Source organism: Plectropomus leopardus, chromosome 4, assembly GCF_026936395.1.
Source record: "Plectropomus leopardus strain MGB_pleo_1.0 chromosome 4, ASM2693639v1, whole genome shotgun sequence".
Lineage (NCBI taxonomy): Eukaryota > Metazoa > Chordata > Actinopteri > Perciformes > Serranidae > Plectropomus > Plectropomus leopardus.
Window position 1 is genome coordinate 1,724,409 of NC_142179.1, and position 16,781 is coordinate 1,741,189.

A 16,781-nucleotide genomic window follows, 5' to 3' on the forward strand; every position below is an offset into this window, starting at 1 on the left:
TAGTGGAAATAGCATGTATTTCCTCCATATGCCAAATATGGTCAAAATGACCTCATCAGGTGGAAAATAGTCAAAATGACAAATTCAGAGTCAAAAGCCCAGAATGACACCCAGAAATAATACAAGTCCTGTTTTTCTGCTCTGATGGCTGTGGGATCAAAAATGTCAGTTTGAATGGGTTTCAATGGAGCATTTTTGGACCTGAACAGTCTGAATGTAACTATTTAGTTTCCACAGTGTATTTTAGACTTATTGTAGGAGCTGAGCTGCAAATTCACTGATTACACTCAAACACACAATCTGGACTACATTTAGGACACATGCATCAACACACACACACAATTATCAAAAAAAAAGAAAGAAATAAAAAAGAATGAAAATGTAAAATGTGTCCATAAGGGTTTTACGTACACGTTTTGTGTTTTTTCACACTTGTTTTGCCAGTGCAGATGTAAGTTCAGTTCACATATAAAGCTCCTTTATATGTGAACTGAAACACAGCTCTGTCTCTGTATGAACACTTTGAAACGTTTCGTCGCGGCTGAACGCAGCCCTGATGTTCATCCACACAGCTGCAGGTATTCCTGATAACCTCTCTGACCCCGCCCACCGGCTGGAGGACCAGGAAGTCACCAGCACAAGACAGAGAGGAAAATCCCCAAACTTTTGAACAATCACCAATTTTAAGTGTTGGGGACAAATCCTGAGCGGAAATGAAGCATCCACCTGCTTGAATCAGGTGTGTTGTCGAGGATTTTGGTGAAGTTTGTGAAAAAATGTTTGGATTGAAACCTTGGACCCATGTGTGATTTACTCACTGCACCACCGGTAAGACCTGGACCTTCACTCGTCTTCGAACATCTTGATGAAATAACATCACGTGCAAATAGTTTTTGTCTTTTTAAATTTATTTTTGACTTATAACACTTCACTCAGAGCACACAGCAGCGGCAGTGTTGGTTAAAAACATCCCACATCAGTCTCCTGGTTACCTTGGTGACATTTCTCTAAATTACAGATGGACTGCAGCTCTCTGTCAGATCACATGATGAAGATGCTGCAGACAGACGGGAGTTTGGCCTCACACATCACAGCCTCCAAGCATCCCTGACCGTCCTCTGTGAGTGCAAACACACACGAGTCACAACCAATGAAGCGCCACTGTGTAAATACTCAAAAAAATGAAACCACTCATACATTACGCTCAGGTCGATTGATTTTACCTTTAAAGGACGCTTGCAGACAGTTTGTCATAGAGTTCCCTTCAGAGCAGAAGTTAGGAAAAGAGCTGGGAGACATATAATCGCTCCAGGACCAACTGGAACCCTGTGAGGCAAAAATTTGTTTGAATGAACCCTCAGAGACTGTTCGACTCATTTTACTTTACATTCTTCATTTTTTTTTGTATCATTTTGTCTGTTATCATGCAAATAAAAAAAAAAGGCAAGCTCAGCTCCTGCAATAAGTCTAAAAAAACACTGTGGAAACTACATAGTTACATTCAGACTGTAAAGTGCCAAAAATGCGCCATTGAAACCCATTCAAACCGACATTTTTGATCCCACTGTTACAATCAGTGTTGCTGCTGATCATTCATATCTCCGGCTGTGATTTAAAAAAAAGCTCCTTAGTACTTTAATAATAATAATAATAAAACTTCATTTGTATAGCACCTTTCATACAAGAAATGCAGCCAAATGTACTTTACAAGGGGAAAATAATTCTGATGAATGAATGAATATTTGATAGTTATGATGAGGACTGATGTTGGTTAAAAAAACAATTTCAAAAAAGTGCATTTTGTGCCACAAGGGTCAATATTGTAATAAGAACAGTAAAAATACTGTGAAACGATGTGTTATGATAAATAATGTACCTCTGGTGCTTTCGAGCCTCCGACCCACACTGGTCCAGCTGTCCAGATCAGTTCCTTAATATCACTGAAGTGTTCTGTTTCAAATACAGATATGAGGCTTCCTCCCAGACTCCCGCAGTTCTCCTACAGCGGAGGACACAACTTTAGTCAGAGGACACTGAAAGAAGGGGACAATAAAGCAAATACGCAGGAAAAACAGGTTTGACTCAGTGCAGAAATACTCTGAAATACAGCGGTGAGACAGAACTAAATGCATTTACTGTCCTTAAAGACGTATTTCACCCATTTAAAGACAGTCCACACATTACACCAGTCTGTCCCTGCAGCAGAAATACTGCAGGATTATGGGATGTATTTCAAATTTCAGGATGTTTTAGGATCTTAGGATATTTCTTGTATTTTAGGACATTTAGGGGCATCTCTCAGATTTTGGGACATTCCTAGGAAAGTCCTAAAGTCTGAGAGATGCCCCAAAAATGTCCTAAATGTCCTAAGATGGTATATTTCTCATATTGTAGGATGTTTCTACGATTATGGGACATGTCTTGTATTGAGGACATTTCTAGGATTTTAAGACAGTTTTCAGATGTCAGGACGTTTGTAGGATTTTGGAATATTTTAAGGATGGTTCATGGGTCTTAGGACGTTTTTAGGGTTTTAGCATGTTTGTAAAATTTTAGCATGTTTCTAGGATTGCGGGTCGTTTCCAGGATTTTCGGACATTAGGGTTTTGATTGTCATTATGACATTATTTGGATTGTCTATTAAAAATAGTGTTGGGTATCAGTGCAAAGGGCCAAAACATGTAACTGAAAACGTTTGAGGGGAGAAATATGCACCTCAGAGTCTTCCATCATATTTGATCAGTTTGATCTCAGTTTTTTCGGCGTTTGTTTTCATTGTGCAGGATGCAGCGTGGCACCCACTTCCTGTTTACAATTACAGCCAAACTTTGTACTATAATACATTTTTGTAAAGATTTGAGGACAGAAACGGGAAGTGCAGTCACAGAATCTTTGTGTATTTCGCCTTTTGTACCGTTTTGTGGGATTTGTGCGAGTTTGCGAGACAGAGCTCGAGAGAGGGGCGGGTCGTCTCAGGATCTTGATGTTGGTTAAAAAATAAACTCAGTGAAAGTAGAAAATGATATTCATTCATCGTTTTTAAAGCTTGAAAAGTGCATTTTGTGCGCAGAGCGACACGAGTGTGTGTAATATTAAAGTGGGCCACATTTAGCTGAGGAGTATTTTTACAGTCTGGTGTTAGCACTTTTACTTTAGTAAAGGATCTAAATACTTCTTTCTCCGCTGAATATGAAATTATCGTGATTACCTCAGCCTCAGCCCAAGTCATCTTGTCTGGAACAAAGCGGACACAACGAAAACCTTGCTCAGTCCAGTCAGGAGGACAAGACGGTCTCCAGCCGTTTGGGCCGAACTCGTCTAAACACAAACACACGAGAGAGCTGCAGGAACGTGTGCGAGCAGTTTCCTGTGTTTACAGGAGGGTATTATTTGCATATGTATGTGTGTATGTGTATGTATACACACAGACAAGTGTGTGTGTGTGTGTGTGTGCATCCTACCAACCAGTTGGTACTGGAGATGACATCTCTGGAAAGGTTGGAGGTAGAGTTACCGCCCAAGGGTCTATGTCTGTAAAAGCTGGACAAATTAACACGGCAGTCAGTGACTTAGGACATCTGCTGTTTGGCTTATTTAATTGTTAATTAATTATAAATAGTCATGTCTCAAACATGCATCATTACACACGTAAGAAATACTCACTCACTTATATAAAGCTCTGTTGTAGGTAGGATCTCCTCTGGTGGAAAAATGGATAAAAACATTTATGTTTTCATGTTTCTCTCAGCAAGGAAGCAAAGCCTCAATTTTGTGATTGTCAATGAAAAAATAAAAAAAATCTATAAATGCTCTGTTACTAATTAATCATTTGAAATCTGAGCAAATTGGCTTAATTTCTTTCAAAAACGTGGGAAGAAGGCAATGAGAAACACAAGAAAAACAGTGACAAAAAAATACAAATTCAAAAAAAAGTGAAGAAAGCAATTAGCAACATAAGAAAAAAATGTCTACAATGCAAAACCTATAAAAACTTCAAGAAAATTACCCAAAAATTAAAAAAAGGGAAAAAGAAACGAACAAGGGCGATAGCATACTACATAGAAACAAACATTAGTCTATATACAAAAATACAATAGACACTGTAAATTGTTTTATATATTTGTAATTTCTAAACAATCGTCTAAGACATGAGCAAATTAGCCTGATTTCTTTCCAAAAAAAGTGTGAGGAAAGCAATAAGAAACATAAGAAAAAAAAAGACAAAAAAGAGCAAAAAATGCAAATACTAAATTGGGAATAGGCAATTAGCAAGAAAAAATGGCTAAAAAATACAAATAAAATTGTAAAATGTTCAGGAAAATTTAATATAAAATCTGAAAAAGTGCTTACAAATAATTATTATTCTGAAAAATAATTTTATATACATAATTATAATTATATATTTTAAACATTCCCCCCCTTTATTTCAATAGTTTTCTTTTTGTTCTTTCTCATTGTCCCCATGTTTTTAAAAGAAAGCAAATCCTATTTGTCCACAGACCTGTTGTTGGAGGTGTAGATGTTGGAGGCGGAGTCACTGGAGGTGTAGATGTTGGAGGCGGAGTCACTGGAGGTGTAGATGTTGGAGGCGGAGTCACTGGAGGTGTAGTTGATGAAGGTGTACATAAAGGGGTCAATGGAGGTGTAGTTGTTGGAGGCGGAGTCACTGGAGGTGTAGTTGTTGGAGGTGATGTCATTGGAGGTGTAGTTGATGGAGGTGATGTCATTGGAGGTGTAGTTGTTGGAGGTGATGTCATTGGAGGTGTAGTTGATGGAGGTGATGTCATTGGAGGTGTAGTTGATGGAGGTGATGTCATTGGAGGTGTAGTTGATGGAGGTGATGTCATTGGAGGTGTAGTTGATGGAGGTGATGTCATTGGAGGTGATGTCATTGGAGGTGTAGTTGATGGAGGCGGAGTCATTGGAGGTGTAGCTGATGGTTTGTCTGGATGTGGAAGAGCTGTGTGGACAGGTTCACACACCAGTGAGTTGAAATATTTCGCAGAATTCATAAGGACTGGTTGAAATTACTGAATTTTTTTTTGCGATTGCAAAATCAGTCAATGAGCAACTTCACAAGACATGCCTGAAAGAATAGCTGGAAATTGGTTAAAAGTTACAGTGAACTGGTGAAAATTAGCACAAAAAGGACCAAAATGATGAAAACTGGATATATCTGTATACGTTTGTACTGTAACATAATTTGAAATATATTTTCAGAATAATTAGAATTATAATTTTCTGGACATAATAATAATACTAACAACAGTAGTAATAATAATAATAACAATTTCATTAAGGACACAGACAAAGGTCCATAGCCAGCTACATAAAATAGCGTATACACAAAAAAACAATAGACACAGCAAATTATTTTATATATGTGTCTGTGTAAAAACAAATTTCAGGTCATGCTCTTGCAAACTTTTACTACTTTCTTACGGTTCATGGTACATTTCTTGTCTGGTTGGTCATTGCCTTTTTTCGTCAATGTTGGGGTGTTTTGGTTTTTTTTAAATCACACCAAATTTCAAAGGGTTAAATAGCTTATGAAAGGCATCTGGAGGCAAATAAAGTGATGATGGTCCCAGTTTCAAAGGGTAACGCAACATTTAAATCCTGTAGCTTGATCTCAGTCAAAAGGGCAAAGTTTACTCCGATATGTAGAAAAAAACAGAAAAAGAAAATGCTTCAGTAAAATATATATTTTTCAATAAGAAATTCCCAGAGACAATACTTTAAATCACCCTCCAACACTGCAGGAAACACTCACGGCTGGCTCTGGTCAGAAACACCGTTGCACAAAGAAGTGCAGACACAGTCAGCATCTTCATGGTGGTGATGACGCAGCTGTTAAAGATGATGATAACCTCTGAGACAGAGAGACAGACGTTAGACTGGTGCTTTAAAGGAAATATAAAATATGACTATAATCATGTTTGTCGCAAACCTGTTGTAAAATTAATTTCTCTGCAGCCTCAGTCTTCTTGTGTGCCGAACAAAAGAAAAACCAGCTGTTATATACACATGCACTTACAAAACCAGAACCTGAGGCTACACTGACAGAAAGACAAATAAAAAGTGCATCTGCTGTCTAACTGTGAAAACAGCAGTTCCAAGGACACCTTTCATATGTTTACACTACAGTTGTTTTTTTGCCCGCAGCTCCTCTGTTGCAGATGACCAGTATTTCCTTTAGGATCTGTTTGAAAGTTGTCAGTCATAGAGACATTGACAATATTTAATTTAACGCATGTTTAGCCACAAGCACCATTAGTTCTTTGTCGCTTGTAGTTAATGTCTATGATAAAAATCCAGTTTTGGTTGTTTCGGGCTTCACATTGTTGAGCTGTCGGTCTAAGGGCTGAACAATATGGCTTTAAAGTAATATCATTATATTTTTAGGCTACATCAGGATACACAATCTCAATATTTCTTTCAAAAAACTTCTCTTAACTACTGTACATCACTAAAATACAAAATTATTAAATGAACTACAGTTACAAATAAAGTTACATAAAGTACTGTTCCAGTAAAGTTTAATACAAGGCTGTCACAATGTTAAAGTACGCCGTAAGATAAAGTTCTGTTATAGTTAAGTTAAAGTCTTGCTTTCACTTTGAATGACCCGGCTTGTTTTAGGTGAAGTGTAGATGTTTTTGCTGTGGACTTGAAGCTTGGATGTTAACAGAAAGTTAAACTGTAGGATTCATCTACTCTTTTTTTACAGGAATGCATATCGTGCGTGATTAAGCAATATTACCTTAGAGGCTGTACTTAACGTCATTCGAGCCCGACAGTGATGCGGTCAGGACCGAGGTGCTTTTATTGCTTTTTTCCCCATGTTCTTCATGTGTTTCATGCTTGCAAAGTTGCTTTGTCTACATCAGCACATGTAGATGCAACAGCCGGTAGCTCCTCAAATACTTGCTACTTTTTTGATATATTTTTCTATTTTTTAAAACACCATGGCCTCTTCTGCTGAAGCGCGACTTTTTCGATAGAGAGGCATTAATCAACACAGGGAAAAGTTGAATGGAGTTTGGACCGAATGCAGCAGACCAGGAGAGGATCTCCACCAACGGCAAACGCTGAGCGGCCAGTCAGACCAGAGGGGAGAAATGAAACGAAAGCGGAGGATGAAGAGAGGGAGGAGAGCCGGCATCAAGGCGAGGCTGACTCGATTTGGATTGAGAGCTGTTCCTCTAACAAGCCTTCTTTCGGCTAATGTCCGCTTGCAGGAGAATAAAGTGGATGAGATGTGACTGCTCTGTGCACATCTTCACAGAGATGTGGTTAACCCCTAACTTCCTGGATCAAGTTGTTGCACTGGATGGACGGTCCTTGTTGGGAACCATAAGGACACAAAACTTTGATGCAAATTCAAAAATTGCACAGGATCAAGGACAAATGTAATTGAAACAAATAATTAAATTTATAAATTAACCTTCTACTATCTAATAGAAAACCATTATTCACGTCAGTAGAATCCTATATGAAATGAAACGTGGTTTACTACTTCAGCAAGTTGCTCGGACGTCAGCGACGATCTGCAGCGGACACATTGTCTAGTCCCCCTCAGTCCACTAGCCAACTTGTGCTGATACTTTCAGGAGATCGTGGGCTTTCCCAAACTAAATAAATACACCAGATATAAACACAGAAATGCTCAGCTTGCTCAGTTTTATCGGCGGACAAAAAGTAATTTTCCATGTACAGTTTTACTGATTACACCCACAAACTTTACCTGTATTTTTAAGCTAGTAGCTCCGTCTCACGGCACAGCTGATGGAGGATGGCAAACATTTCCAAACACTCAAGGGCATGGTACAGTGCAAAATTTATGAAAAAGACAGAGGTCATCATCATCATTTCCCAAAATGTTGTTCATTCTGCTTCTTGATGAATGATGCCATCAGCAGCTTCTTGATGTCGTTTAGTCTTTCATGTTTCACTGTGGTCCCAATCAGTTTGCCGTTTTCTGCTCTTCTTGTCAGTGTTTTTAACTTCTCTGTGCCACACTTGCTGATCAATATAGCAGACACCATGAGTGAGCTGTTCATTTGGTCAGACGTATGTACAGACGTATGTACAGAGTTATGTACAGCGATATTAACATATACTGCTGTCCCTTCTTGCACCACTGTGGTGATAATATCATGTTTCCTGAATATGACTCAGGAATGGCGGAGTGATCTTCTTGGTGCTGAGGCAGGTGCGCTGTTGGGCAGATCTGAGCTATACTGTATCATTTTAACTATCACTGCATCTTAAATCAGTGCACCCAAACAATGGTAAACCACAGACAGAGATTTTCAATGCTTCCCCTTTTTAATTTGAGATAAGAAAGATAAGAACAGCTTTCATTCTGCTCTTATATAAGACCAGCGAGTTAACAAGTTTACGTCACTTTGTTCCTGAAGCAGCGTTACAGCGATAGAGAGGAAATGAAGATGTAACATGAGATTCTTCAGGTTTTCTCAGACATGTTTGTGTTTTTTACAGATGGACTGCAGCTCTCTGTCAGATCACATGATGAGGATGCTGCAGACAGACGGGAGTTTGGCCTCACACATCACAGCCTCCAAGCATCCCTGACCGTCCTCTGTGAGTGCAAACACACACGAGTCACAACCAATGAAGCGCCACTGTGTAAATACTCAAAAAAATGAAACCACTCATACATTACACTCAGGTCGATTGATTTTACCTTTAAAGGACACTTGCAGACAGTTTGTCATAGAGTTCCCTTCAGAGCAGAAGTTAGGAAAAGAGCTGGGAGACATATAATCGCTCCAGGACCAACTGGAACCCTGTGAGGCAAAACAGCATTTGTTAGGGACTGTTTGGTACATTTTACACACTTTTCTTTCTTCATTTTTTTTTGATAATTTTGGCTATGTTCATGCATGTGTCCTAAATATAGTCCAGATTGTGTGTTTGAGTGTAATCAGTGAATTTGCAGCTCAGCTCCTACAATAAGTCTAAAATACACTGTGGAAACTAAATAGTTACATTCAGACTGTTCAGGTCCAAAAATGCTCCATTGAAACCCATTCAAACTGACATTTTTGATCCCACAGCCATCAGAGCAGAAAAACAGGACTTGTATTATTTCTGGGTGTCATTCTGGGCTTTTGACTCTGAATTTGTCATTTTGACTATTTTCCACCTGATGAGGTCATTTTGACCATATTTGGCATATGGAGGAAATACATGCTATTTCCACATATCCCAGACTGTCAGCAGCTACACTCACACACTGACATATCCCAGACTGTCAGCAGCTACACTCACACACTGACGTATCCCAGACTGTCAGCATCAATAACAAATCTACTTAGCATGTAGTATGCTGAAAATAATTCTTTTTCTTAATCTAAAAACATGTTGGTATCATGAGAAAAACCTGGCATTTAAAGGGTTAAAATTCTGAATATTGATTATTATATGATATTTATGATTAGGACTGATGTTAGTTTAAAAAACAAACAAACTCAATGAAAGTAGAAAATAATAAATAATGTATCATATTTTTTTTGTAGCCTGATTTTAAAAAGTGCATTTCGTATTTGATGCTGCACGAAAAAATAGAAATGGATAAAAGTCAATGTTGCTGCTAATCACTGACATATTCCAGGCAGTGATAATAAAAAAACTAATCTACTTAGGATGTAGTATAGCGAAAATATTGTGGCATCGTGAACAAAACCTGGCAATGAAAGGGTTAAAATTCGGAATAATTATGAGTATTTGATATGTATGGTTAGGACTGATGTTAGTAAATAAAAACAATTTAAAAAACCCAATAAAAGTATAAAATAATAATACCTTATCTTTTTTAAAGCTTGATTTTGAAAAGCACATTTTGTGCGCAGTGTATGTAAATTTGAAGTTGACTCTGAAGGTTTATACTCTAATAAAGAACAGTAAAAATACTGTGAAACGATGTGTTATGATAAATAATGTACCTCTGGTGCTTTCGAGCCTCCGACCCACACTGGTCCAGCTGTCCGGATCAGTTCCTTAATATCACTGAAGTGTTCTGTTTCAAATACAGATATGAGGCTTCCTCCCAGACTCCCGCAGTTCTCCTACAGCGGAGGACACAACTTTAGTCAGAGGACACTGAAAGAAGGGGACAATAAAGCAAATACGCAGGAAAAACAGGTTTGACTCAGTGCAGAAATACTCTGAAATACAGCGGTGAGACAGAACTAAATACATTTACTGTCCTTAAAGACGTATTTCACCCATTTAAAGACAGTCCACACATTACACCGGTCTGTCCCTGCAGCAGAAATACTGCAGGATTTTAGGACGTTCTAGGAATTAAGGACATTCCTGGGAATGTAGGGGTTTTTTTACGTTTCTCAGATGGTACAATGTTTCTAAGATGTTTCTCGGATTTAAGGATGTTTCTAAGATTTCAGGACGATTTTCTGAGATGAATTTTAGGACATATCTAAGACTTTAAGATGTTCCTAGGATTTAGGCGTTATTAGGACTTTAGGATGTTCCTAGGATTTTAAGATGTTGATTTTAGGTTATGATGATGTAGGATTTTAGGACATTTCTCAGATTTTCTGAGATTTCTGGGATTTCTGGGATTTTTATTTTTGTTTAATTCTGATGTTTAATAAATTTTCTCATGTTTAAGAACAATTTTATGATTTTAGGACATTTCTAGCATTTTAAGACATTATTAGGACTTTAGGGTGTTCCTAGTATTTTAGGATGTTGATTTTAGGTTATGATGATGTAGAACAGGCATGTCAAACCGGTCCACAGGGGGGCCGGTGTGGCTGCAGGTTTTTGTGCCAACCAACCAAGAGCACACAGTTTGACCAATCAACTGTCTGAAGACGGAGATCAGTTGATTAAATGAGTCAAGTCTGGTGTGCTGCTACTTGGTTGGAAACAAAACCTGCAGCCACACCGGCCCCCCTGTGGACCAGTTTGACATGCCTGATGTAGAATTTTAGAATGTTCCACAGTATTTTAGGACGTCTCCGGGATTTTAGGATGTTTTTAGGATTTTAGGACATTCCTGCACTTTCAGCTACACTTTGACACAAAGTACCTTAAGCTGCACCGTCGTGGCTTTTGGAAAAGTGAGCCCACACACTCGACCGCTCGTTTTTTTCTGCTGTTCACCTTAATACTTCTACTACGAGCAGAGCAGCGTCATCACGAGGGGCAGTTTGCCGGAAATGTCCAAATCAGGTTAGAATGAATTAACGTTACGTAACTTATGAATATTGATAGCAGCACCGTTAGCCGCACTTAAGTACCGACCAATCACATACTGGTACCAGTTAATACCGGCTCTCGGTACCCGTCCAGTATCTCTAGATCTTGATGTTGATTAAAAAATTAAACGCATATGCTTGATTTGAAAAAGTGCATTTTATGCATGGAGCGATATGAGTGTGTGTAATATAAAATAAAATATAATAAAGCTGGCCCTAAGGGTTAAATGTTTAGCTGATAATACTTAAGTAAGGTTTTGAGCGCAGGACTTTTACTCGTGAGGAGTATTTTTACAGTCTGGTATTCGCACTTTCATTCAATTAAAGGATCTGAATACTTCTTTCTCCGCTGAATATGAAATTATCCTGATTACCTCGGCCTCAGCCCAAGTCATCTGCTCTGCGACGTAGCGGACACAGCGAATGTCTAGTTCAGTCCAGTCAGGGGGACAAAACGGTCTCCAGCCGTCTGGGCCGAACTCACCTAAACACAAACACACAAGAGAGCTGCAGGAACATGTAGGAGCAGATTTCTGTGTTTACAGGAGATTATTATTTGCATATGCGCGCGCACGTGTGTGTGTGTATGTGTGTGTGTGTGTGTGTGTGTGTGTGTGTGTGTGTGTGTGCATCCTTCCTAGCCATTGGCATTGTATTTACAGAGTTGGACATTTTAACACAGGATTTACTGACATAGGACATCTGCTTTTTGGTTTATTTTGCTGTTAATTAATTCTAAATACTCGTGTTCAAAATACACACTTACACGTACACGGCTCTGTCTAAGGTCTCCTCAAGTAAAACAACGAATAAACACAATCTTTTCACATTTCTCTCAGCAAGGGCGCAAAGCTGATGTGTGAAATGTTGAACTCTCCTTTTGTGTAAAAGTACTAAAATCTATATATGTTCTAGTACAAATTAATCCTTTGAAACCTGAGCAAAGTGGCTTAATTTCTCTCAACAATGTGGGAAGAAGTCAATGAGCAAAAAATGGCTAAAATAAATGCAAATAAATCTGTAAAAAGTTCAACAAAATTACCTAAAAATTTGAAAGAAGAAACAAACAAACAAGGAATTAACCTGGAAAAAAGTGAAAAATATTAATAATTATGAAAAATAACTTTAAATAAATAATATGGTAATTTTAGAAAGCACACCATATATGTTCACCAACCTATTAATGGAGCTGTCGATGGAGGAGGAGCTGATGGTTCGTCTGAATGTAGACGAGCTGGTTCGACAGCTTGACAACCCAGTGAGGTGGAAAAAAAGCATAATTCACAGGGACTGGTTGAATTTGATGGAATACTAAAAACATTTTTGTTCTGTAACATAATTGAAAAAAAATATGTTATAATAACTATAACATATTCACAGGGGAAAGGCAATGACAAGACATGGCAAACAAAGTAGCTAGAAATGGGTAAAAAGTTACAACTAAATTGGCTGAAAATGAGCACAAAAAAAAAAGAAATGTCAAAACCAAATAAAATCACCAAAAATTGATGAATTATCTAAATATATGCTGTAGTTCCTTAACATAATTGTAGATATAGTATAGCAATGATTTTAGATATCATTTTATGGAAAAAAAAATCCTATTATTATTATTATTATTATTATTATTATTATTATTATTATTATTATTATTATTATTATAAATAATTAATTTCTCTTAACAACGTGGGAAGAGGGCAATGAGCAACATTAAAAAATGGCAAATAAATATGTAAAAAGTTCAACAAAATTACCTAAAAATTTGAAAGAAGATAAAACAACCACAAACAAACAAGGAATTAACCTGGAAAAAAGTAAAAAATATTAATAATTATGAAAAATAACTTTAAATAAATAATATGGTAATTTTAGAAAGCACACCATATATGTTCACCAACCTTTTGATGGAGCTGTCGATGGAGGAGGAGCTGATGGTTCGTCTGAATGTTTAAGAGCTGGCTGGACAGCTTGACAACCCAACCCCCCAAAAAAAGAAAATAACAAAACCAAATAAAATCACCAAAAATTGATGAATGATGATGATTTTAGATACCATTTATGGGGAAAAAAAATCCTATTATTATTATTAAAATAATAATAATTATAATTAATAATTAATTTCTCTCAACAACGTGGGAAGAGGGCAATGAGCAACATTAGAAAATGGCAAATAAATCTGTAAAAAGTTCAACAAAATTACCTTTAAATTTGAAATTTTAATTATTATTATTATTATTATTATTATTATTAAAATAATAATAATAATAATAGCAATAATGACTTTATTAAGGACATAGAAAAAGGTGTATATACATATATAACTATATATATATATATATATATATATATATATATATTTGTGTATGTGTAATATCCTGGGAGTCTTTTCACCTTTTACTACTTTCTTACAACTTGTGGTACATTTACTACCTTTTTTCTCCATGTTTTTCAAAGAAATCAAACCAGGTTTCAAAGGGTAAGCAATATTTTTAATCCTGTATCTGCGTCTCTGTCAGATCTATGTCAAAAGTGCAAAAGTGCAATATTTTATTCTGAAATGTTGTAAAGTAGAGAGAAGCAGAAAATGGAAATGCTCCAGTAAAACACAAATACTTCAAAAATTGTTCCCATAGACTTTAAATCACCCTCCAACAGTGCAGGAAATACTCACGGCTGGCTCTGGTCAGAAACATCGTTGCACAAAGAAGTGCAGAAACAGTCAGCATCTTCATGGTGGTGATGACGCTGCTGTTAAAGATGATGATAACCTCTGAGACAGAGAGACAGACGTGTTACAAGGACTTCTGCAGAGAGCATACGACTTAGACTGGTGCTATAAAAGAAATATAAAATATGATTATAATCAATACGTATCAAACCTGTCATAAAATTAATTTCTCTGCAGCCTCAGTCTTCTCGTGTCCTGAACAAGAGAAAAACCAGCTGTTATATACACATGCACTTACAAAACCAGAACCTGAGGCCATGCACATTGATCAAAGGGCAAATAAAAATTATCTGCTTAATAACTGTGAAAACGGCTGTTCCAAGGAAACCTTTCATACGGTATGTTTACACTTAAATCTTTTTCTAATTAAAATAAAAAAATAATTCATAATTCATGTTTTGGTTGTTTAGGGCTGCAGCTACCATTGATTATTAAAATCTCCTCTAAACTACTGTTAACTTCTAAAATATAAAATTACTAAATGAACTTCAGTTACAAATGAAGTAGCTACTGCCATAAAATAAAGTTACACAAATTACTGTTATAATAAAGTTTAATACAAGACTGTTATAATGTCAAGTAATGTATACAATCAGTAAACAGTAAAGTACTGTTATAGTAAAGTTAAATAAAATATTATTATTGTCAAATAAATCAAAGAGGAAACCACGGTGCTTTTATTTTTAAGGTTTTTGCTGTGGAACTGAAGCTTCCGGTCAACAGTTGGATGTTATCGTTAACGAAAGTTAAACCGTAACCACGCATGCACTGCGAGCTGGAAACAAGCAGCTTTACAGTTAAGATATTGCAAAGATTTCCAAACGGCACTGCTGCTCCGTAATCACAAAATGAGACAAGATAGTTGCGATTGGAGCTCTGCAGACAGAAAAACACGAACCTGCTCACACTACCGCCACTACGAAAGCTTCAGGACAGAGAGGGAAAAACAGAACCTTTTAATTTAAACGCAAGCCACCACAAAGTGCGCTATGCGTTGATGCAAAATTGACATAGTGGCTGAAAGTGGAATTACAGCATTTGAGTTGGTCACGTGATAACACTGGCTCAGAAAGAGTTTTTTCCCATTGACAAACATGCAGAAAGAGATGCCTATAAACCAGTAAATATTTTTGTTGTGAGTGTCGAAACCCTCACGAAACGGCCTCTGTAAACCATCTGGCTCGATAACATTTAGAAAGTCTAAAAGATCCGTAAGATAAAATCTTACTAATCTTAAAATCTCGCTCTCGACCGCGTTCAGTCGCGTTTGGCTGCTGTTAATATCTACTACAAATGCTCTACGGGCCAGTAGATCCAGGCATTTTAAACATTTCTAAACCTAAAGCTTTTTCTGCTTCATGCACCACTGAGCAGCTCTCATAGGCCCCGCCCCCATGGCTGTATCCAGACTTCCCTTTAATACATCCATGTTCAAACGTTGTCTCCATCATGAAAGACTGACGAGACTCAACTGTCTCGTTAACAGAAAGCACTTCTCTCAACCTCAACTGAAACAAAATAAAACTCAGAGCCTTGGTTACTCTTGTTAGTAATTTAGTAAGTCCATTATTCCAATAATCACCTGCTCTGGTTTGGTCGAAATAAATCTTTAATTCACAGCGTTAGATGTAAAAAAATTGTTATTCCACATAACCTGTCTCTGCCTGCTGGCCGCCGGCTGTTAACCGTCTTGTCACCTCTCCCTCCACATGTCACTGTGTCTTTTAGCTCAGCTACCTGTTCCACCAGCGATTACTGGAGAGTGAACTCGGGTGGTGCATGCTGTGCACCACATAAAATGAGTTCAGTAGAAAGAGGGACACCTGTATTTAAGACAGTAATAAAAAGTATACCTTCAGGATTTCTAAATAGAGTGTGACACTGTGATATTGCCCAGGTTTACTTGGTATGATATACCTTTATTTTTTATTAAAGTCAGGAAATATGACTTACTGCATATTAATTTCCCTGATATGTATCTCGAGACGGTGCTGGGTCAACAACATTCAAAGTCAGTTTCTCATATTGCTCAAAGGCACTCCTGACAGTTGCTCTATACAAACATAGTCAAATTCAGCTTAAATGTCTCTTTAAACAGAAAATCACTCAGTGCTGTACAAATAAACATAATTTATTGTTTCTGCAGCAGCGTGAGATAAACCACAACACCAGCCATGACATCCACGACGGCTGCTGGCACTTTCCTGATTGCCATGGTGTTTGCAGAGTATAATGTAGCAAACATATAGCAATCTGTGTTGTTCTACAAAAACCTCTAGTGTATGATTGTTAAAAAATCGTATGGTATATTGCAATAGCTGCCCCCTGAATCAATCCTACTGCAAATCCTCATTCAGAACTTCAAAATGCAATACTCAAGCAGCTAATCGATAGATAAGCGTTGGTCATGTAATATCTTGTTCTGTTCTCCTGGTGATGGCCCTCTTAAAGCTCATTCATAGACTAATATTGAGACCAATTCATTTACGACAATAGAATACATCAGAATCAGTGCTTAAGAGATTTAGGACCCTAGAAAGACTAGGTGGTGCCACTGGCATCAGCTAATGAAAAAATAAAACTAAATAAAGGACAGAAAATGATAATAATAGCAAACCTGCTGCAAGATGATCTTATCTCCGTCCGTCTATGAGTTTGCATGTGCCTTCAGCCTTCCTCTGTGGAGGTGCCGAACAAAACAAAGTCCAACTCTTGAATACTCACTTACAAAAGCAAGAACCGAGGCTACACACACTGACAAGTTGTTTTAGCTCAGGAAAAATGACTCACTGTAGTTTATC

At 37.4% G+C, this 16,781-nt stretch overlaps 1 protein-coding gene across 1 annotated transcript; it reads right to left on the bottom strand.

Annotated features, from left to right (window-relative positions):
- Positions 1-1,005: 1,005 nt before the first annotated feature.
- Positions 1,006-16,771, bottom strand: LOC121944041 (uncharacterized). Its single transcript, XM_088076009.1, has 15 exons — positions 16,598-16,771; positions 14,132-14,175; positions 13,924-14,022; positions 13,151-13,219; positions 12,430-12,498; positions 11,627-11,736; positions 9,972-10,094; positions 8,711-8,813; positions 8,533-8,605; positions 4,502-4,960; positions 3,476-3,540; positions 3,209-3,318; positions 1,877-1,999; positions 1,224-1,326; positions 1,006-1,118 (listed from the first exon to the last, which is right to left on the bottom strand). The coding sequence occupies exons 2-15, from the start codon at positions 14,136-14,138 to the stop codon at positions 1,042-1,044; spliced, it is 1,590 nt and encodes a 529-aa protein (XP_087932135.1). The 5' UTR covers positions 14,139-14,175; positions 16,598-16,771; the 3' UTR covers positions 1,006-1,041.
- Between the last annotated feature and the right edge of the window lie 10 nt (positions 16,772-16,781).

What these genes read in the sequence shown, in the direction of transcription:
- LOC121944041 (XM_088076009.1), bottom strand. An exon ending in TGACTTGGGCTGAGGCCGAG is followed by an intron (nt 10,095 to 11,626) that starts GTAATCAGGATA and finishes CCTCCGCTGTAG; the next exon opens with GAGAACTGCGGGAGTCTGGG. An exon ending in GAGGCTCGAAAGCACCAGAG is followed by an intron (nt 8,814 to 9,971) that starts GTACATTATTTA and finishes TTTGCCTCACAG; the next exon opens with GGTTCCAGTTGGTCCTGGAG.